Source organism: Taurulus bubalis, assembly GCF_910589615.1.
Source record: "Taurulus bubalis genome assembly, chromosome: 12".
In the NCBI taxonomy this organism is placed as follows: Eukaryota; Metazoa; Chordata; class Actinopteri; order Perciformes; family Cottidae; genus Taurulus; species Taurulus bubalis.
In genome coordinates, this window is record NC_136600.1 from 16032235 (window position 1) to 16055421 (window position 23187).

Genomic DNA, 23187 nt, shown 5'->3' on the forward strand with positions numbered 1-23187 from the left:
ACGTCACTGCTGCTTTGTACCACCTGAGCGCAGACAATGAACTTCAACCAGACACTTGATTAAACCTGAGGCACTACACAAGAACGACTTTGTTGTGCTTGGCTTTGATTCCCACTGGGGACACTCAGATTGAATCTGTAACCCCTGTTGTCAGTTTTGCAGTGTCAGTATCTCTGAGATATACTCTAATGAATATACCTTTCCACTTGGTTTGCTCTTTATATACTTGGTAAATAAATACAGCTATTCCTTCAGGAGCACACAGAATATTTTATTTTAATTTAAATTCATCTCCATAACGGTGTGCTTGAGGACCAGTGCTCCTTGAACCCATGTCCATAGCATGCCTGATAGATATGGCTCAAAGCAAAGCCACAAAAGTTAAATCAATTTCTAGAGTCTGACGTGCTGTGATGGGCTTGGGTGGGTCTATAGTTGATGTCTGCCTCGTCACCAGAGCAACAGACAAAGAAAGGGAGAGAATCTCAGAATAGTAACAGACAGGGGGGGCTGACAGGCCCTAACTCAGCCCCGTCATTAATCACAGGTACACGGGGAGAGAGGAAACACCCGCAGGACACACTGCACAAATGGCCATGGTCCAGAACCAGAGAGATGGCTACAGCCATGAACGGGAGTGACTATCGGGGTGAAGAAGTGCTGGATGTCATTTTGAAATACAGGCGTTAAAGGGTTTGGTTTGAAAGCCTGGTCTAAGAAAAAGGGCACAGTGTGATTCAGAAGGCTGAGAGATAGTCTCTTTTTATGCAAGCACAAAGACACACACACACACACACACACTCACACACACACACACTTCTTACCTCGAAGGGCCTCTCATCAGTATGTGTCCTCATGTGAACATTAAAGGTGGAATTGTAGGAAAATTCCTTGTGGCAAATCTGACAGCGGAAGCGGGGTCGGTTTTTGTTGGACTTGCCGAGCGTGCCCTGGAAGTGGGCCAGCACATGCTCCTCCAGGGTACTGTTGGAGGTAAATCGGCGGCGGCAAGGCCTCACTGGGCATTTGAGGGGTGTCTGGCCCGTGTGGGATAACCGATGGAGGTCGAGGCCCTCCTGGGTCATGCAACGGTGGCCGCATAGGTCACACTCAACCTGAAAGAGGAGGGATAAAGCGAGGAAGGAAAAAAAGAGATGAAATGGAGACAAACCGGAGATGGAGAATGAACAGAGGGGCAATTATTGAAAAGGTCGGTGTCTTTATGGGCGGCACAACTGTGGACCTTTGTTACATCACCCCTCCCCCTTATACCATCCCCACTTTTAGGCCAAATGCCAAAACGGTGTGTGTACTTGTTTCATCCAAATTTGTTTCTTAGGATTTAGCAAACCCTCACACTATGAATATCTTTGCAGCAGAGAAGTCAAACCGGCAAGGAAAACAATTATGTATTTACCTGTCCGGTGCATCGTCCCCGGCCCTGACCCCGTCCACGACCGGTGTTCTTGTCCTCCTCTGTGGAAGGGCAGCGCTGCATGTGGATCTCTAGCACCGACTGGTTCACAAACTGGGTCGAACAGTGAGGACACGTCGCCGGCTGCTTGTCTGCAATGGAATAGTGTCAGGTTTTATAGGCAGGTGGTCATACTCTGGCATTATACTGCAAGCAGCTACCCTGCCATGCATCTGATGGTTGATTTGAGCTTGTGCTAACAATTGTGCAGCTGCAAGTGGTACATATGGAAATGGTTTGTGATTTAATGGTTTCTTACAATGTGAGCACACAAGGTGAGATGGAACGTGTACGGCATGGGCTTGTGTTGCAATGAGTGATTCAAGTATTTTATATTAGAGTCATTTTCAGAGCAGGATAACCAGACGGAAAAAATAAAATGAATGCTCGGTTTCAGGGTCCTGGTATTGTGCACGCAGACCCCCTTTCAATAGAACGGAGACATCATTCATGTTATTGTTAGTCAAAAATATCATTCATGAGTTCCTACATTTACATAATTTAAATCAGACAATTGTTATACTGATAGACAAATTGTTATTTAAGTAATTCATCAACTAAAACATTTGCTGGTTATAGCTTTTCAAATGTGGTGATTTGCTGCTCCGTTAGTGATCACAGTTACAGTGATCAGCTGCTTATGTAGATCAAAAATGACTCCTATTAGAGCTGCTGGATATGAGGAAATTATGCAATATATGCTAACGTTCGTGCAATAAACAAAAGGGATATTTATGTGTACTCAGGTCTGTCTTTCTGCTAGCTACCTAAGGCTGTTGTTGCATTCACATTAAAATCATGACGGAAAAAAATGATTATAAAACTTATTTTCTCTTATTGAATAACGTATTCTCCTCGAAGTTTATGACAAACCAACAAGAAGCTCCTCAGGCTACCTCGTGTAGTCGACTCAAACAACAAGAAACAGTCATGGCTGCTCGAGATGGAGACAGAAAACGAATGTGCAGAGATGGTGCATTGAGGATGCCCGGTCACATACCGACCCTCTTCAGCGGGCCTACAGTACGCTATATTTCATATACAGTACTGTATTATAGTCTCCCAATCTCGTTCCCGTGTTTACTCATATTAAAACTGCATATTTATATATAACAATCCACCAATATTAGATCAAATAGACAGTTATCTGCATGAAACATCTGTAAAACTTATCAGATCTTATAGTGGTCCATTTGACCCGGACAGACGTGATCACTACAAGTGATTTCCACTGTAAATAAAAGACTTTTGGTTGTGACTGACAAAACAAGTACATTGAAGATGTACTTGTTTTTTCCCCACGTTTTTCGCTGACAAATCAAATTATCGATACAATAATGGACAGATTAATCAATAACTATTTATAGAACTGCAACTAACAATTATTCACATTATCAATTGATCTTGCAGATTAGTCTCTCAATTAACTGATTAGTTATTTGGTCAATAAAATGCCAAAACAATTTCCCAAGGTGATTGTGACGTTGCCCCCCCCACCCCCATATACATAATAAATGTACAAAAAAAGAGAAAAGCAGCAAATCCTCACAACTGAGATCCCAGAAACAGCAAATATTTGGCATTTTCACTTGACGAAAGTGATTAATCAATTGTTAAAAGTGTTGCAGATTATTTTCCTGTCAGTTGGCTGATCAATGAATTATCATTTCATCTCTGATCAGCTAGTGCCCGAGTCGCATTTTGGCAAAGCAAACCACACTCTCACTGCGTCGCTCTTGAGAACCTGGCTGGGAAATCGCTGAGACTGACGGTTCAACAGGATGTCTATAGGTCGTCGAACCAACATCTTTGCAATCTGCTAACCATCTGTACCGTCTCTCCCAGTGGGGGAGACCCACTCTGCTCCCCATCGGGACCCTCTAATGAAACATTTAATAAGGACAGTCGGAGCCTATAGACCTGCACTGATAAATGGATCAATCTCTCCCATCTTCTCTCTCAGAGGAGCGCCGTACCTCTGACCCCGGCTGCCCGCCGACTCTTCAAGCTTAACTAATGAGGCGGCCGTGCCAGGGCCCCCCTCTGATTAAGATGAAGAGTCAACACGTTGACCCAATTCATTTACCTCCACCTTCCTCCTGCGTTCCATATGGGACGCAAATCAATGGAAAGTCATTGACTTAATGCATCAGAGGAACAGAGCACATATAACATGGATGTATGTTGGTCAATAAACAAGATGGGCCAGCCAGGCAGACTGATGGGGGCATTTATCACCTTTACATTGATCAATTGTAATGCACAGAATGATAAAAACATCACATCGAATTAGGTTTCCATTACAAGCAGGCATAAGGGCTTGTATTTCATTTCTTGATACGTTTGCCACTTAAGTCTTATGGAAATGGTCACACGTGACATACTGTGTATGACAATAACAGCGGAATAAAAGAGATGAATAATGGAGCGTAACACTGCAGCCCAGATGACTGCTGTGTGCCGTTTGTATTCACTTTAGGTTGCTCCTGCTAACCATAAAAATATGGGGGTGAACGACAGTATGCCAGGCTGAGCCCTGAACACTCACCTTGGTGAGTGAGCGAGTGCAGATCCAGTTCTCTCCGGCGTTTGAAGGCCTCTCCACATTCGGGGCAAGGGAATGGATGGCTGGTGTGGAGCAGTCTGTTTTATAGACAAAAACACACATTTTCACATGTGAGCGAGCATATTATGAGCATATTATTGACACGGATAAGTTTCAAACTTGTTCTATCCTGCAAAAGGAAGAACACGGACTCACTGGGACAGGGAATAGTCACATAAACAATTCAACTGCACTGAAAAAAAGACTTAAAATGGCACAAACAAAAGATACATACAAATGTATTTATTTTTAAGTGGGGAAACGTAATGTTTTGGTTTCAAGCTGCCCACTTTTATTTGACTTGTATGAGGATTACCAGTAAGTATGAGCTCAGCTGTGCTTCAGGTTAAATAAAGGGTATTAGCTGAGTGTATAACGGCTGGAGTTTAAAAAAAAAGAAAAGGCAATAAACTGGGAGGAGACCGAGTTAGGACATGATAGACTATATTTATCCATTGCATAACGTTACACTGGATATAGCCATAGGGGAGGAGAGAAGTGTTCGGATGTATCCACCTAATGCTGCATCAGGCCCGCTTTCAGAGCACGGAGTAAATAACTACAGGTTCTCTGAGCGGCTTCTCCTAATCAGAACAAACATGGATGGTGTTGAAGTTTAGGGATCGTAATGTTGCACCCATAAAGGTTTATGCATTATGTATATTACGGCTGCAGGTAATGTTGCAGCAAAAGATATGAGTCACTTAAAGTGAAGCAGGATGCGAGAGGTGATGTGCAAGGAGCTCTCAATGCCCGTATAAGAGGCCAAGCTGCTTCTGTTCCCTGTTAAATAGACAAGAGAAATCAATATTTCAGGGACAGCTGACCCTGAGGCAGCTGGGAGAATTACATTTTCAGCCAGGGTCACCTCTTCTCCCAGCCAGATGTTCTTCAATGAGTAGGGGTGACACGGCACGTTTTAACTATTTTGATAATCACCGAATCATTTTAGCCAATTTAAGCAAAATTGCCAGCTTCTGCTTTTCTTCTGTAATAGGAAAGTTATTTTTGTGACCTTGGAAATAAATAATAAATTCTTCAGCAAATGACGTGTGTGTAAACTGCATCTGCTGAAGACTATGAGATGAAGTTAAAAGCTCTGGAAAAAGCTCTTAAGTGCACCGTGAGATATGTTTGCTGGGCTTTGGATTGTTTAGGTATAGGAGAAAATAATATTTCTGGGGCTGTTAATTAATAGACCAATTAATGTTGATATATCTTAAATATGATCTGAAAAGTCTTAGCGCTGACTCTTGCTAGCATGGTAGAATGGTCCACCGTTTTCCAAAACATGCCACTGGTTTTGACAGTCGGTATCAAGACAATCGCAAGTGGAGCCCAATGGCATTTGAATAGTTAAACTTTTTAAGAGGGTTTAGCTTGTTCTGCTTTTGGCTCAGTACATCCAGCCAATCAAATACTCGCGCGAGCACAGTATGTCCTCTCCGCCTTGCTCAACCAGGCAGGACCAGACTCTTTCCCTGCCCTGGGTTGTTATCGTTATCATCTTAATTTACTGGGCCTCTGTCTGTCAATCATATGTGGCTGAGGCTCAAGGGCACGCAGACATCTCCGTCAGTGTGTTTGCTACAGTTTTAAGGTCTTGCTCAGTAGTCAGACATGGCTCAACTACTACAGCTCTTGGCGAGGGTGTCGGGTTTATCTAAATCCTGTCCTGGGCTATGTTTGGAACCGCAATTCTAATGCATTTACAAAGTAAACAGAGTTATAAATGATTGAATATTGACAATCTCTGGTGTTTATGGAAATGCAGAGGTTTCGAGCTATAAACAGTGCTGAATATGATGTACAATGGAAGTAGTTATGTGTTGTAGCCATTTCCTCCTACACTTCCACAAATAGAGAATGCGGAACAACTAATGGGATATTGTTGTTGTGTTATTACTTGTGATGGTTAAGCTGGTCCTCCGTGTTGAACCGTGACGGGCAGTGAGGACAAGAGAAGAGATGAGCAGATCCCTCATTGTCCAAAGTACACACCTGCATCGACACAGCAGTCAAGGTCAGCAAAAAAACAAGTTTTTACTTATTTTAAAAGGGTGACAAGAAACAATAATAATAATAATGAGAATCATCTCAACAAAACAAATGCTGATTAATATGCTTTCATCTTTCAAAATTATATATACACACGATTTTGTCATTGAACCCTTAAATTTAAGAGGTATTTTAAGACAGTACCGGTTTGCGTCCGCGCTTGCGTCGAGGCTGTGTTGACGTGTGGATGCGCTGGTGTCTCTTCAGGGTGGCCGCTTGGGAGAAGTTTTTGCCACAAACGTCGCAGCTGAAGGGTTTGTTGCCCGTGTGGCTCATGCTGTGGCGCAGCAGGCTCTGGGAGTTGGTGAAGGACTTTGTGCAAACCTTCACAGGAACAATAATCAGGATCAGAGCCAAAGTTGTATTTACATAAGTTTGACGTTCCTCTTGTAAGGAAAGTAAAAAAAGTTGGATATGGCTACATTTTCTCAAATTGTAATCTTTCAAAAACAATCTTCATTGTGCAAAGAAACTGTCAAATATAATGAGGTCGGCGCTTCAAAATTGTGTTTGAATTTAACCTGAAACACTTCAAAAGCATTACATCATCTCAGCAATGTCTGCTGCATGACGAAAGTCACATTCCCAGCGAATACAATTATCCCCCAGGCATAAGAAAAGGTTGTTTTTTGATTGGCACCTTGCACGTGAAGAGCTTTTCTCCGGTGTGGCTGAAGACGTGGGTGCGGAGGAAGACGCGTCGGGTGAAGGTTTTGCCACAGTAGGGGCAGACATGGGGTAGTGGTGTGCGGGCCCAGTCCTGCAGCAGCTTGGCAGGTGGAGGGTGGTTGGTGTTGTCAGAGTCTGCTGCAGTGCTGCCCTCTGGTTCGTCTTTGATGGCCTTGTTTCCTGACAACACAAAAAAACAGTTTGTTAAGGACAGAAAAACACTCTGCGACAAATGCACCGTTTCTCCCAAATGGGCTTTGAAGCAAATATTTTCCACTTACCGGCACTACTGCCGCTCAGGATCCTGAAAGAGGGTCTACTTCTCTTCTGTAGCGGTGAACCTGCTTCACTAGCAGCGGAGGGCGGTGAAAGCAGTCGCTTTGAGCTCTGTGAGGTGTCCTGAGGTTTATCGGGGGTTGCTTCATCACTAATTACATCTACATAAGCGACCTCTGTCACGGCCGTGAAGCGGTGCTGCCGCCGATGGTACAGGTACTGGGTGGTGTTCATGAAGATCTCGCCACACTGGTGGCAACTGTGTACCGGCTCATTTAGCTCATGCTTCTGCTTACGATGGGCTACCAGCCCGATCTCGTCACTGAAACTCTCCCCACACCGGGTGCACATGAACAACTCAGGCTGTGTGAAACTGGAGGCGTCATTAGTGGCATCCTGGCCCGGCTCGGCGGTCCCGTTGCTCTGAGTACAAGCTTCCTCGGATTTCTCGACAGGATACTCGACCACCTTTTCCTCGCCTTTCTGCCGATGTTGCTTGCGGTGGTAAAGAAAAAGTGTGGTGTTTAGAAAGCTTTCCCCACACACAGAGCAGCGGTGCAGAGCTTCCTCAAAGCCGTGCTGGGTCTTGCGGTGGGCCACTAGTTCAGACACCAGGCCAAAGCACGAGCCACAGTCCACACACAGCAGCACTGGTTCGGGCTTGGGCTTTTTGTTTGCCCCTCTCCTCCTGGGAGACCAATCCTCTTGATTTGAGGTTGAGGCGGCCACCTCTTCTACGGGAGGGTCAGAGCTCTGAGCTGAAGGGGTCTCTGCAACTTGATGCTCCTCTTCCTCTTCTACGGGAGTCTCAACTTGTTCAGGTTCAAGATTTTCATTAGTTTCACTCTTCGAGAGAGAAGAATCATCTAGAAGTAAAGTTGAAATGGAGGTCTGAGCTGAAGCAGTCTCTGGCTCAGGTTGTGAATCATGGATCGACTTCCTCCCAGAGTCGGACTGCTGACATGTCTCTTCTTTACGGTGCTGCTGCCAAAGGTCCAGGCTCTTGAAAAGTTCATCACAGTCCCCACATTGGTAGAGGATTCTGGGCTGGTCAGATGTTAGATTCACAGTGACTGCAGTCTCCTTGAGAACAGGTTGCACTGAGAAGTGTCCTTCTTGGACTTCAATCTGTGGGACTTCTAATGTCTTTGATATATTTATGACTTGTTGTTGCTAAAACCAGGGAGGGGAAAAAAGAGGAAATTGGAGATTAGATTGTCTTTAATGTTACACTTGTTGCAAGGAAATGACTCGATATGCAATACTGATCAAATAGCTGTTTCAAGTAAACCTGCAGTGTTTGGGATGAGTATTCAGTGTTGAGGTACAGAGGTCAATTAGCGCATTATGTGTTTAGAGCCGAGGTTCCTCTGAGAGCTCAAGACAGCCAGGATAAGGCCTCACTGATAACTATCAAAGGCTTCAGGGTTGAATGGGTCACTCCACAGGGTTTTACATCTGCTCCCTCAGTGTATTTGGATGATGAAAACAGACCATCAAGGTTGAGGTTCAAACATCCGAAACTGTCTCAATTACAACAGTTCAATATGTCTCACATTATGCAATGATTTATGTGCATTCAAATGATATGAGGACTTAACAATATGGTCCCGCTGATGTAATACTTTTACAAATACAGATAGCATGTCAACACTAGGTGTAAATGAGGTTGTAGCCTGCAGCCATTGGTCTGCTGAGTGTGGTTTTGTCATTTGTTCTCTTAAAGCAAATTATTTCAAAATAAAGTAGGTATGCGTCAGTCTTTATGTGGAATTACTAGACAGATGTGGTTGGGCTAGCTAGTTAGTAGTTATCGCGTTTCTGCCCCTTTGGTTACAAAACAATAAATAAACTCTAACACTTAAACGGCCGTACAGCCCCCGGATAGTGGCACAGTAAATGATAATAGACAATTTAAAGAAATAACAATGTGTTGTTGTATATTAAAAGGGAAAGTCACAGTAACAAGAAAACACTTTAAGAGAAAGCGGTCAAGCCTTGATGAGCTACTCCTATAAAAAGGTACAATTATTTCAACTTATCGCACTGTGATGATGCATTCAAATTCAAAATGCATATTAATCAATTAATAGTCAGGCATCAGCTTTCGCTGCACGTCTACCTATCTGTCTCCTATATCTGCTGAGCGGGCTGGGAGTTGCTGCAAGTCAACCACACTGAAGAGCACGTGGGGACTGAGATGAAAAGCTGGTGGCTCGAAAACACAAATTTGCAAGTGAGGAGACAATATCACGGTCTTACAAGCTGTTTTCTCATTAATTATCTCCTAGACTGTGGCGCCCTACCAAAGTCAATTGTGTAACGCCACACTTGCAAAATCTGCCGTGTCAGCTCTACAGCACAAAAGTAAACTCATTATGCATAATGGCCCATTTCAAATAATATATTCACGAGAAGCCTACATCATTGAATAATTATTGATGCACTATTGTGCTCATGATTTTACTGTGGCAACTGGTAACGGTGGAGCTCATTTTAATTACTTTAAATGAATCATAATTAGGCTATATACTACTTAATAATACATTAGTTTATTAGTTGATTTATATTTCGTAGTAGGAATCTAAATCTGCAAAGTAGGCTAACTAGAAATAAAAAAGTACATATTTCCCTCTGAGATGTTGTTGACTCGAAACATAAAATGTAATTAAGAAAATTTTACGAAAACGAGCACCATGACTGAAAAGCAATACAAGTATTAAGGTCTGAGAACATTTGATCATGCAGTTGAGTTATTCCACTTTTTAGAATACAAATACTTTTAGCTTATTTAACTCCTCCAATTATTCTCATTATTGTTAGATTGTAATGGTGCCACATGTGAAGTGCATATTTGTATTATGTTACTAAGATTTGCAGATGTAATGTCGTAATAACAACAACAATAACTATTATTTGTATTATTTAGCTAATGAAGTGGGGATGCTTGACATTAACCAGCTAAAGCCAAGTGGGGGGCAGGCGGTCATAAAGGTACCGAGCTTTTCTAGTGTTTGTCATGCTGATTCATCTATGGGAAGGCCAATGAGTGATCCATCAGGAGAAAGGGCGGCACTGACTGATGCATTCCTCATGCTCCTCTCTCCCTTGGCGACTCAGAATGCAATTTGTCTGTCATGAGTGTCACGGTGCTTTACGGACGCGTGTTGAAGACTGTAAGGATGGAAGTTCGGCCACAAGTTCATACAGCCATGCCCTACTGCCCAACGAGTGGCAATGACTGTTTTTAAACCTGAAGGGCTTTCAGAAGCTGTCAAGAGAAAGCCAGAAGAAAAGAAGAAAATATGCCACTGAGACTCAGCTCAATGTGTCAAAGTTAAATGGAGTAACTCACCCCATTATACAGCTCTGCAATTGAAATAGCATCTTCGCAGAACTCAAATTAAATACAGCGAATGATTTTGATGAAATTCCTCCTCAAAGAATATATTATAAACAGGACACAAAGTAAAAAAATTGTGCATGCACTGCAAAAATTCACTTTAATCCAAAACGATAGAACTAAAAAGCACACAGTTAGTACACAGGGGGAAAACACACAAAAAAGCAGATTATCCTTCATTCATTATTATTGAGAATTAGGAACATCCTGATCATTTAATTAATAGGACTTGCCGGATACTAGGGCTGCACAATTATTGCCTCAAATATTAATCTCGATCACGGCTTACTAAAATAAAATGGATATGATCGACTGTGTGCGTTTAAAATGCGCGCTCCACTCATATCAAAACTAGAATTACCGCCTCCTGGTTGTATGCCTACATTAGCCAGTCAAGTTGCAATGCACATACATGCCTGTCCAAGATGTTATCACCTAATAACTTTATCCAATTAGACGTTTGTATAAAATTGTCATTATTACCATATAGATTTTTGAGTTATGGACAACATTTGTATTTGTGAAGCCACAGGGTACGCTAAATTACAATTTGTTCATCCTCGAGTCCAAGTGGATATTTGTGCCAAATGTAATGAATTTCCCTTTCCTGAGAGATTGCATTCACGAGAATGAGACGTAGGTGAGGTCACAGTGACCTTGACCACCAAATTAGAATGAGTTAATTATTCTAATCAGTTAATTATTGAGTCCCAGTTCGCGCCACAATTGGCGTTCCTGAGATACAGCTTCATGAGGACGGAAGCACAGACACACGTACAACCCTCACACACAATGCCTCCAGTCAAGACTGCAGGCACGGTGGTAGAAAAAGGTCATCCCTAAACTAACAAACAGCGAGCCACCAATGGGTGATCAAAACGTTTTGGTTTCCCTTTTAGGGGGCTGTGCCTGCAGCGGCGGCTGTGAAAAACACTCTGCAGACCAGAGTAAGAACTCTGCTTTTACCCATTCACCTGTGAGCACTAGTTGTAATTTGTGTCTTTACAATGTGCATTTATTAACGAGTCAGATGGACTTAGTATTTGTCTTAGTTTTATTCTGATGCAAAAATTTCTACATTAGCAGGAATGTAGCACAACATGGAAGTGAAAGCTCTGCTCAGTTAATTAAAATGATAACGTGCAGTAAAAATATTTTATCCCTAAAAACCATAAATGATCTTGATAAATAATCGTGATCTAAAAAATATGGATGAAAAAAATTGTGGTTATCATTTTGGCCATAACCGACCGGGCCGCCCTACCAGATACCATGTAAATGTGGAGTCCTGAACCTCAACCTGACCTTTACCACAGGTTGTCCCCTGCTGCTTCTAATCTTTCATCTTTTCCTCTAGCGTAATCAAATTAATATCCAAAGGGCATTTCTGGCTTATTTATTTTTTTAAACAATGTGTCATACTACCAAAAACTAATTCTCCATTAGGCTGCACACTGTCATCTCAACCAAATACACTGATATGTAGGAAGTATGCCAGATCAGAACTTACTTCAAAAACATGCTCTGTCTAAAGAGCCTAATTTAAAAGTCCAACACTCCATAATTAATCAACATTTAGCACGACCACATTTCTGGCCGTTACACCTGTTTGCCTCACTAGAGACTCATTACTCTGATACACAACGTGCTAATGTGTTATTTTGCGATTACACTGGACAGAAAGCAGTTCCTGGTAGCTCTTAAGTACTTAGAAAACTGCTGAATAATCTGCAGACCCTACTTCACAGCCACTGACAATTTATAGGGGTAAAAGTTAAAAGTCTGACAGATGTTCTGTTGCAAAGACTTAGTGACTAATAAAAAAAAATATGTTACCAGGATATGGTATGCATGTTCCAGTATCAATACAAAAAAGGGGGATCTGGCCTGCTGAACACATTATACACATGACAAGATCATTTTACAGATATGTATTTGTTCAGTATTGCAACGACACTATAAATTCCAATAAATACAAAAATATGCATCAAAGTATGCATATCTGTCAACACTAATAAGCCCTATTACTATCAAACATTAAAAAAAACACCTATTGTTTATTCTATGACTAATCATTAAATCAGCGTACACTTGTATATTAATACACAACAACCCTTGAAATGAGACAATAAATCACCGCAAAAAATATTAAGTGCTCTGATCAAGGTCACCATTACCAGAATGAGTAGCAGAACATTGTTAATTTATTACCAAATTTATACTTGTCACTTCAATGTCACTCTCAGATCTGATTCAGAGGATTTTATGCAATCACACCTCTCAATGTTTCAGGCAACACCGCCACAATATTTCATGTTCTTTGGTTCTGTTCCCAGCTAAAGATCAAGATCCTGCGTTCATATGATAAAAAGGGGAAATTGTTGACTGTGCCAGTATTTACCCGAGTCTGTAGCAGTGGAACCGTGACAGGGGTGGTACCAGGGGTTTCCAGCTGTTCATCCTCAGCTGTGCACGTCAACTGGTGCTCAAGCACCTCTTCCAGGGTGTTGAACTCCTGGTAGCAGGGGAAGCACATGTACACGGACGAGCTCTCCATGGCTGCTGTGGGATTAGAAATTTTAAAAAAATCATAAGAAACGCAGCAATGCAAAACAGATTTTTAGATAAGGTGAAACAGTTCACAAAACTCAGCATGCCTGGAATATGAAAGTAATACCCCGACGTGAGCCTTATACAGATGCCTAGCAGTCAGTGGATTACATTTGAAGTTAGGTTGTGAACATTGCCCTCTCCTGATGAAAAGAAGTGCCTGCATATATTATCAAGACAACAGCTTGGACACACGCGCCACGAGGCTAACCCTGGGGTTGGCAGGATGACTCACCATGCGCTGAGCCAATTGTTATTTCGCCCATGCAGGTTGGTCTCTCTCTCTCCCTCTCTCTCTCTCTCTCTCTCTCTCTCTCTCTCTCTCTCTCTCTCCCTCTCCCTCTCTCTCCCTCTCTCTCCCTCTCTCTCTCCCTCTCTCTCTCCCTCTCTCTCTCTCTCTCTCTCCCTCTCTCTCTCTCCCTCTCCCTCTCTCCCTCTCTCCCTCTCTTCTCTTCTTCTCCCCCCCCCCCCCCCCCCCCCCATTTCTTGGGCCAGGCAGACGTTTAGATCAAACATCAATTAGATATGTGCTGTAATTGGACCCACTGGAAGTGCATGCTGCTAGTGGATGAAGCTAGCTATATTCAAACACAATTTCTGCAATCCTTCCCACCCACTAGATACCAGTCAGACCTCATACTGCACCAGTAACGCACTACTTTGAAAAAAAGAGACTTACAAATCAAAGAAATCCACTGAAAGACACAGATCAATACCTTTGAATAACATCAGGGTGACACACCTTCTGGTTGATCTTCTTAACTGGCAGACAACGGTATGGCTTAAAGGATTCCATATTTTTGGTTATAGTCGACAAATCCCATGAGAAAACTAAAAACATTGCTATATTAATCTGTCTTTCAATGCTTTCCAACTTCCCCAACAGGTCTTTGAGATTCAGCCCATGTGCTCTCCTACTGAAGAGCTTAAAAAATGTATCACAGATATCTAGATTTATTTTTTATAAAAGATCCCACGAGAAACTGTAGGTTATATGTTACAACAGCAGGATGGTGTACATGAGATCTACTAGTAAAAAAAAGAACTAGTTACTACATCCATCGTAGAGAGGCACATGGTACATGTCACTCAGTGACATCTACCATATATGTATTTAACTGGAATATGAAGTTGCAACACGTATAGGACTTGATAGTGTGATGCATTATTTGTTGGGTTTCGGCCTTTTCGTACAAAAAAAAAGAATATAACCACATCATTTTGAATGTAAATGATGGAATAATAATGCCCCTTGTCGGGATGCTGGTCTGTATCTGTTTGCGTCCTTCTTCTCTGCAGAAACTACACCGTCCGCGTACAGATGGTCAGATTCATAGCACTGGGTTTATGCATCTATTACGAACATGTATGAATGTCATCGTTTTCCCATGACATGCATTGTGGAGGACAACCTACCGCCAATACCTATGGAGTGTTTTCTGCGGGGGGACAATGTCCGATATTGACTCACAAGGGGACACCATAATTCACATTAATCCCAGTTCATGTAACTAATCACCTTCTCAAACCATCATGTTAGCTCCTTTGAACTGGGTTGAGTGGGTTTGGTTTGGCCCGAGCAATCAAGGACGACAGCTGAGCAGCGAGGCTACCGATTAGCAGCTTGCTAGCCGACTGTATCATCTCTGGTCGGTAACTCTGTCGCTAACATGCAACGATGGCCATTTTTCCTCGCAACATGGCGAGCGGCTGCCCCTCGGCGTGGTGAGCTAGCGCGGGGAGCTAATACAACAACCCACAGATAGGTCCTCGCCGTCGGGCACACAGAGGCCGACTCAGCCGGCGACTAAACGCTAAACAGCCTTTTACCACTTGGACCAGTGGTGCTGACTGTCTGGTAAACCTTACCAAGGAGGAGAAGACGAAGAAGAAAAGACCGAAGAAGGAGGGCGGGATACGCTTCTTCGGTGGTGTAATGGCGGCGACAGACTAAAAGTTAACGTTAGCTGTCTCCCCCCGTTGAAAACCTCCATACATAAATATTACTGTGCGATACGTCACTGGAAAAGTATCATCCGGATTAAATAAGTAAAATTAATTCAGCATAACTCACCGCACTCAGACATTACCGGTCGAGGAAATAGGACAACAACTTCAGTTTTTTCAGTATGTTAGAAGGCTTGCTATGATTGGCTGAGTCGGTCACTTCGTGGACCAATAGAATTGTCCGAGACATAACACGGAGGAGTTCGTAGTACAAAAGCGCGCCAGTCAGTGCAGGCCAGTCAAAGATAGTGATGAGCAGAATAAGCACAATTTTAAAGATATTAGGCTACGTTATAGTTACAGGTGACTTTGCAGATGAAGATATATATGTGAAATATATATGAAAATATAATACTCTGAAAAAGGCCACTTGGTATAATCAGTACATATTGTGACTACATTTTACTGATAATGCTTACATTAAATAACTATTTGAAGTCACACCTTTTAGCATGTGCTGTTTTTGTGTCTGCTTCTCCTAATTATAAAGACATATTAGTCCAAGGTCCAGTGAGGGGAGAGGTGGGGAGCAAGGTATGTTATATCACTGGCTGTGGTGATGTCATCAATATCATACACGTCCATTTATTTTGAGCTCACAGGAGAAGCGGCATGTCTCTGATCAATATCATGGATGTTATGCCGCCCCCTCCCCTCCCAAAAAAAACTGCATCAATATTATCTTTTGCCTCATGTTCATTATATTGTCATTTGACTTAACATAAAGTAGCAGTTTCTCCTAATTTAGTCCTTCTTATTCATGCAAATTGTTCACTTTATTAAAAACAGTTTATTCTGTATTATTTTATTCATTGGATAGCGTGGATCTCATTTTAGCAAATGAACTCTCATTGTTACATCTGTCTTTCTTTCTATCTAGTGAGGTACAACAGAACTCTTTGAATTTGACAGTAACTCATATGATGTGTGATTGTAGCAGATGTCCAGGTGAGTGTTATTACAAAGATGGGGTTTGTGTATCACAGCTTGAGAGGTCGAGCACAAGCATAGTGAGTTACTGACGTGATGTGAAGCATTACCATCCCCGGTCTCCCCCAAGCTTTTGTTGTTGTTGCATAACATGAGACTATATCACAGTTCAAAGTCTTCATCCGTGGATTGGAGTTTGCCCAGTTGTCATGGGACAGATGTGCTGACATGAATGCTGTTATGGATTTAATTCATAACTCTGTAGGTCTGAAGCTTTATTCGTTGATGACCATGTGATACTGTTGAAAAGTCCAGAAAAAGCTAGTAAGTGGACCTTGAGTTTGGACTATTTTGTCAAACTATTATATCCAATGTCAATTAACTTTTGATGCTCATATTTAAAGTCAAATTGGGAACAAGGTCCTAAAACACCAATGCAAACAGTGGCAAATAAAAACTAGTAAGAAAGGACACTGAGTTGAGTAAACTATTTCCAAGAATTACATTTCAAGCTTTTAAGAAACTCTATGTTAGTTCATATGGTATTGTGAGTAAAATCCATATATTTTCTTTCCTTGTTAAGATAACATTGGATCCCATATGTCAACAATGCCAAAGCCAATAGGTATTGTGTTTAACCCCATGGCCCAAAGTCCTAGTTTACCCAAAGTTAGGACAGTTCAACTGCAGAACACATGTTGTCGATGGCTTTGTGGGCTTGACACACAGATTCCATCCCAGAAAATTAACCAGAGATCTTTCCCAGTCAATTGATGTCTGAGTTTCCCCTTTCCGGCTGAAAACATCATTAAATCAACACAAATTATTTAAAATAGGGTCCATTACAAGAGCAGTCCTTTCTGTTTGCAATGAGCTGCAGAGGAGGAAGAGCAAAGAAAGGAAGAATTAAGATTATATCTGAGCAGGCGAAAGTCCATTCACAAGAGCCTGACATTTTTATATATATATATATATGCAGCAATAACAAAGAGTTACAGACAAATAACACAAGATGTGCCCCCAAATCAAGATGAAATCATGACTAAAACCCCAAGTGCATGTGTCATGTAACATATCTCACTCTATAGAAAAGCCCACCTTCCATCATGTGACTTCAACTGCACTTGAATGCCCACAGAGGTGTATTAATATCTACACTATATAGCCTTACCAGATTTACCCTCCTGTGAGTGAGTCCAGCCAGCTGTGATACGTACAGAGGTCAGAGAAAGTATAGACTAGCCCACTCCATTCATTTCCCAGCATTACACAGTGCCCTGGTGTGCCCCATTGGCTGATTGGGAAGATGAGCAGCTCCTCCAGACTGCTTCACTTGACTCCAAATGGTATTAAAGAGGCGGCCGGGCACTCAGCCAGGAGGGCCGTGGCCACTCCGGCTCCACAGAAACTGAGCAATCTGCTTGACACATCGCAGGGATAACATTATTCAACCTTGACATCTCGTATCAGCCCGATGACGACTTAGCGGCAATGTTTTTCATTTACGCTATGGTTCAGAGACGGCAGGTCCCAGGAGAGGAGGGCTCACACAGAGCGTTTTATTCCTCTTTATCTCTCGTGTTGTTTTCTCCGCATCTCTACCTTTCGGCCTGTGTGAGCAGATGATGTTGCAATCCAGGCAAAAAATAGATTCATACGAATGTAGTTTACTCTCATGGCAAAATAAGAGGAGCACTATTTGACATGATAATAGTATTGACATTAATATTGTGAGACCAATTACATACATCATGAATTTCTTTTGGGTGATGTGTAAATATAGATTCACATCAACAATAACCACATGATTCCAAATGTATTTTGGCAGAATTTCCTGAATTTTGTGTATTTTTGATTGAAATGAAATAACAGAGTGGAAGGCATCATTTATAAATATAAACCTGAATCAGTTAGTAATGGAGATATTAGTTGTAAATAGTAAATGTTATGCCTCCATGCACTCAGCAAGGTAACAGAGAAAAAGATGACAAAAGAAACACAGTTCTACACAGTGAGCACGCTGACGTCAGCATTTAGTCCAAAGCTGTAGTTCAGCCTCAAAGAGCCATGAGCGTCGACTCTGTCTCGTTGTTCACTATCTTCATCAATTTAGGGTCGATGTGCTGGATTTGTTCCACAAAAAAAATGATGACAGTCTAATTTCAGGAGTTATCAAGAGGATAATTTTATGAAGCTTCTTAGAGCTTGATTCCTCTAAAAGAAAAGCCGATTTTTTATCTTTGCCGCCAAACAGCCGTCCCAAAAGGCTATAAGTATAACACTAAAAACACAGCAGGTAGAAATAAAATACAAACTGTAAAAGCTACATTAAAGTAAAAAAATTAAGAATACACCAAATAAAGCAAAACAAAAAGAATTCAAATCCTCAGCCCATAAATACACCTTGTTTATGACTGATTATCCAAACAAGCATAATTCACCCAGTTTAATGGGACAAACACACTTAAGTCAAAATTGAACAAACTCAGAAATGAACACACACAATGCAGAATGTCAATCTAAGACTTGAGTTCATATTTACGATTAGAGACCAAGGACAAAGCATACATTTATCTGCCGGCTCAAAGGTATTCAAACAATTTTAGTCAATCTCCGGCCAGCAAAGCTTCTGCCAGAGCCGATAAATATTATTATAAAGAAGCTTCAAAGACACCTGAGACTTCATCAAATGCTCTTCTTTTACGACAGTGGACAGCAGACTCTGGTCTGAAGGAACACTGGAGGCCGGTGAATGGGAAAGGCTTCCTCGGCCCTGGTTGAGGGGCCGTGAAGACATGCGGCTGTGTTGGAGTTGTGTGCTTGAAGGTCCTCGAGGTCATGGAGTCAAATGAGACCTGAAGTCAATGTGATGCTCAGATATCGTGAAATAAATGTCAAAAAGAGGGGAAACAGTTAAAAAATAAATGCAGAGAACAGTGTGAATATGCCAATTGTCCGTGAATGGCTACCCTCTGTTCACATGACCGATATTATCAGACTGTGGAAGTGCAACGTTTATCAGTCAAGGTCAAATACATTTTCACTGACATTTGCAATAGCACGGTTTCCATAACAACCGTTCTGATTTCATCATTCTGAAACTGGTCTCTTCCAGAGTTCACTGAACCCCTTTGGAGCATAACAAGAGCATCATTTCATTAATCCCTCCATGAAAGGGTTTCATTAAAGCAAAGCCTAAGACTCAGAACTGAGAGGCAGGCTTATACATTTTTATATTCTGCACGTTCAGTTATAAACATTTCTTGTCACGGCAAAAAACTACAGCACCTGAACACAAACTCCACATCCCACTGCTCTTCATGCTGATGTATGACTGAGAACAGATTGCATCCTGAGTCACAGCAGGATGAGAAATATCCCCCATTTGCTCCCCATCCTCAGAGGGATTGCCAGGGTGTTTCAGCTTGAATTACACATGAAATTTCTCTCTCTTTACGACATTTATTTTCACTTCATAGGCATAAGCCATTACTACTGTAGTCTGCAGTACTCAAGTAAACTCAAGTGAGGTAGAGCGTTTTAGAATCCTTTTACATATTTTCGGGTCGTTTTTTTTCAGTGTATTGACACATTTAGCTTTATAAGAGCATTACAGGTTTTCAAACTCTTTATCTGAAAAGTAAATAGCTGCCAAAATAAAAAGCGATTTGTGCCCTCAAACTGTACAAAAAAAGCAAAATTGAAAAACTCAAGTATAGTTATCTCAGGAATATACTGCAGCACAGCACTTGAATAAATATACGATGAATATTCTGCTGCACAAAGGCCAGATTAACTTTCTGGAAGGCCTGAGGCCAAAAGCAGCTGCCTCACCCCCATTAGCCCTATTTTCTCTCACACTGTCGGCAATGTGTTTATTACATTGTAATGTATGGACACATGATACATTGGTGGCTGATATATTACTGGTGGTTAATTAAGAAAAAGTTTTAATTGTTCCGATAGGGGAATTTAGTTAAAAATTATGTTCTATAATATTCAGAATGAGTACGTTTTGTTACTGCAAATGAATGCCTCTGTACTTTCACTAAGTAGTACACTTAAATGCAGGACTTTTACTACTAATTAAGTTAATGTTTTTATGATATTGTTGTATTAGTGCTTTAACTTAATTTCTGTAAAGAATCTTAAAACCTTTTGCACAACTGATCAAAACTTCCTGGTCGTTGTTTGTCCTCACATTTGTTCAATAGCGCTCTCATATGGAACCGGCTAAAACGACAAGATAATCAGTTATCATTATCAACCTAAAAATCAATATTAGTGCATCTCTACAGTACTACTGGGGCCAAGGGGTGCGACGTGAACTAATCGCACTAATGACTAAACACATTAGTGTATGACCATGCAACATTAACATAAGCTTTGTCTTTCTATACAAAGAACAAGTAAGTTATCAATACATGTAAACAGCTCACTTATTCAGGTATAATTAAATCATGAATGTGAGACAGAAACTGTTTCATCACTTTATTAATGAGTTTAATTATTTATACCAACAAACAAAAACTGTTTCTCTCCCTCCATCCCTCTCTTCATCATCTCCTTTATCCAACTGTTTCGTTCCCAACAAAGACATTTTACCCTCAGACAATGGTGATAAAAGAGCATGGTCACATCAAATTAAAAACAAAGTGTGACAGATCAGAAGATGGAAAATAAACATTAAAATAGCACATTTAGTCAGCTCTTCATTTAGGAGAAAGTCAGGAGTACTGAGAATAATGTCCACGGTCTGCCAGCACACATACAAACACAAATACATTCCCTGCAGCTGTGCTCAAGAAACTTGTCAAGTATCTGTGAAGCATACACACCGTACTAACAGGACAAACCCGTTACACTCACACAACACCACATACGGTAAGTGAAAACAGGAGACAGTCGGACACAGGAGATGAGACATGTCAATAGACAGATTCATTATTTCACCTTTCTTCCAGACACACACACACACACACACACACACACACACACACACACACAGATCCGTGCCCCCTCCCAAAACAACCCCAGATCCAGAGGCTTGTAACATTCCCTTCACATTGAAGTTAATTGAAAAACTGGAGTTCCACCTGTTTGCTAGCATGTGCACCTGCATACATACAAGACCACTGATTGGAAAGGACACACCGACGTCTGGATCCGAGTACAGTATCTTGGATATGAAATCATTTGCATGTGACATTACTAAAATTTGAAGAAAAAAAAAGAAAGACAACTTTAAACCCTCAATTGTACCACCCCAGTGGAAAATAATAATCACCCCTGTCCCCTGATAAAAACACAATGCAATAAATAAAACAGTTATGTCAACATTTATGGGGGGAACGAAAAGTCGTGAAGAGAGAAATTGAGGGAGAGAGAATAAAAATGAAACATTTTGTTCTGTTTTTCCCCTCCTGAACCAGGGACTGAAATCAAAATCGTATTTACAGACTGCGACTGAGGATAAAAAGTCCGGCCGCTGCTGCGCCGGTCTACTAGAGAAAAAAAAATTACAAGAACAACAATATAATAACAATAATAACAAAATAAAAGGTACTTGATATTTACAGTTTAGCAGTGAAAAAAGGAGGAGGAAAGAGGGAAGCAGAAGGCAGAGGGAGGAGGACACAAAGGAATGAAGGGGAGGCTCCAAAAGCCGTTGGGTTTCAGGGATTTGAGCATCATTTCTGGTCTGATTATTACTGAGATTAGTGGAAGTAATATAGTGTGGTTAACTCGGGCTGAACATGCACATTTGCGTGGTGGAAGAAAGACAATTGGTTCATGCCGACAGTGGACTGCTAGGCTGGGTAATAATTTGCCATGAGTTCCTCCCACCAGCACGAGCCAAGAAGAACATGATACGAGCGGCACAGGCAGGCTGTTTGGGAAGTGGGCGAAGAGGGTTTCAAGAAATCTCTCACACAAACCAAACAAAATTCATTCAGAGTCCTCCTCCTGCACAAACAATAACTGTGTATACTTGCTGAAATGACAATGACGAGCTAGGTGAGCAGCGAGAGCGGCCAGTAGTCTCTCTGTACCCTCTGCACCTGATTCTTTCACATAATCAAGCTGATATGAAACGCAACATCGTAAAGTGACATAATTATTGAAGTGACCGTCACCCTCTAGTCCGAGGCAACTGTGTTTGAGATGAGACATCATTGAGGCTTCTGTAGATGCAACTGGAGCTCCCCTGTCAATGGCTCCCTCCTCTGTGTGAAGTCATGTTGACGGCTGACGCGACACATAACGCACCCCTTTGCTTCCGCTCTACTCCCTTTGGAGATGTGCAATACTCATTTGAGAATTAACATGAATTGCTTGGTTTCCAGCTTAACCAAAGAAAACATGAGCTTATACTAAAGAAACTGAAAATGTGCACTCTGCTCCTTCTCATTCACATAAAAAGGCAGTTGAGGAGCGAATATTCAAAAAGAAACTGTAAAGACAGGCTGTGGTGCCCTCAGTTGTAATAAAATTTAAAACCAACTCTTATCTAAAATGAACCAAAAATCTGCCAATATCTTCTGTCTGGTATCAAATTGGGAGATTTAAAATTAACTCTTCACATTTGTTCAGCCTTTGGCTGGCTGAACTGACAATACTCAAGTAGAGTTCAGGGTAGAAAGTGACAGAAAAGCCACTAATCTACATTCTACAGTGTGTTTTACGCTCAAACAAGAACACGACAAGTGTGCCTTTTTTGACCCCACTCAGGATGATTGTCAATATTATTCAGGCCTTACATACGGCCCTCACTCTCAACTCCATAGTCGATCAGGATCGCGTTCAATGGCACCACGGCCACACATAAAATACGCTAATGCAAATAAAATGAACATAAAAAGGGATAAAAGTCAATTGTATATTATAATACAGAAAATCCATATCACATGGACAACCCCCCTCCTCAACTTCCAAACATCCCAACCATTGTAAAGTTTCCTTATTCTAACAGGCCAGACACGGGCCAGCGTGGACTTAGAACTGCAGCTTATATTAAGCCCAAGCATGGCAACCTAAATATCCTTAAAACAACCTCCCACATCTTCCTGAAGCTGGCAGCCAAAGAAAGTGTTTTCTATTGGAAATGGTTCAAATTCAGGGAAAATAGCAATACTGAGTGTTTATGTGAGTGTG

The 23187-nt window shown here is 41.5% G+C and overlaps 1 protein-coding gene across 1 annotated transcript in view; it reads right to left on the reverse strand.

Annotated features, from left to right (window-relative positions):
- Positions 1-13042, reverse strand: part of znf574 (zinc finger protein 574) — a gene marked incomplete at its 5' end in the record, with an annotated part of 14265 nt that extends 1223 nt beyond the window's left edge. Inside the window, 8 exons of the mRNA XM_079227265.1 lie at positions 825-1115; positions 1418-1566; positions 4023-4117; positions 5986-6080; positions 6282-6461; positions 6778-6986; positions 7088-8255; positions 12887-13042. Of these exons, the coding sequence (XP_079083391.1) occupies positions 825-1115; positions 1418-1566; positions 4023-4117; positions 5986-6080; positions 6282-6461; positions 6778-6986; positions 7088-8255; positions 12887-13042 (2343 nt within the window). The remainder of the gene's footprint in view (positions 1-824; positions 1116-1417; positions 1567-4022; positions 4118-5985; positions 6081-6281; positions 6462-6777; positions 6987-7087; positions 8256-12886) is intronic.
- Between the last annotated feature and the right edge of the window lie 10145 nt (positions 13043-23187).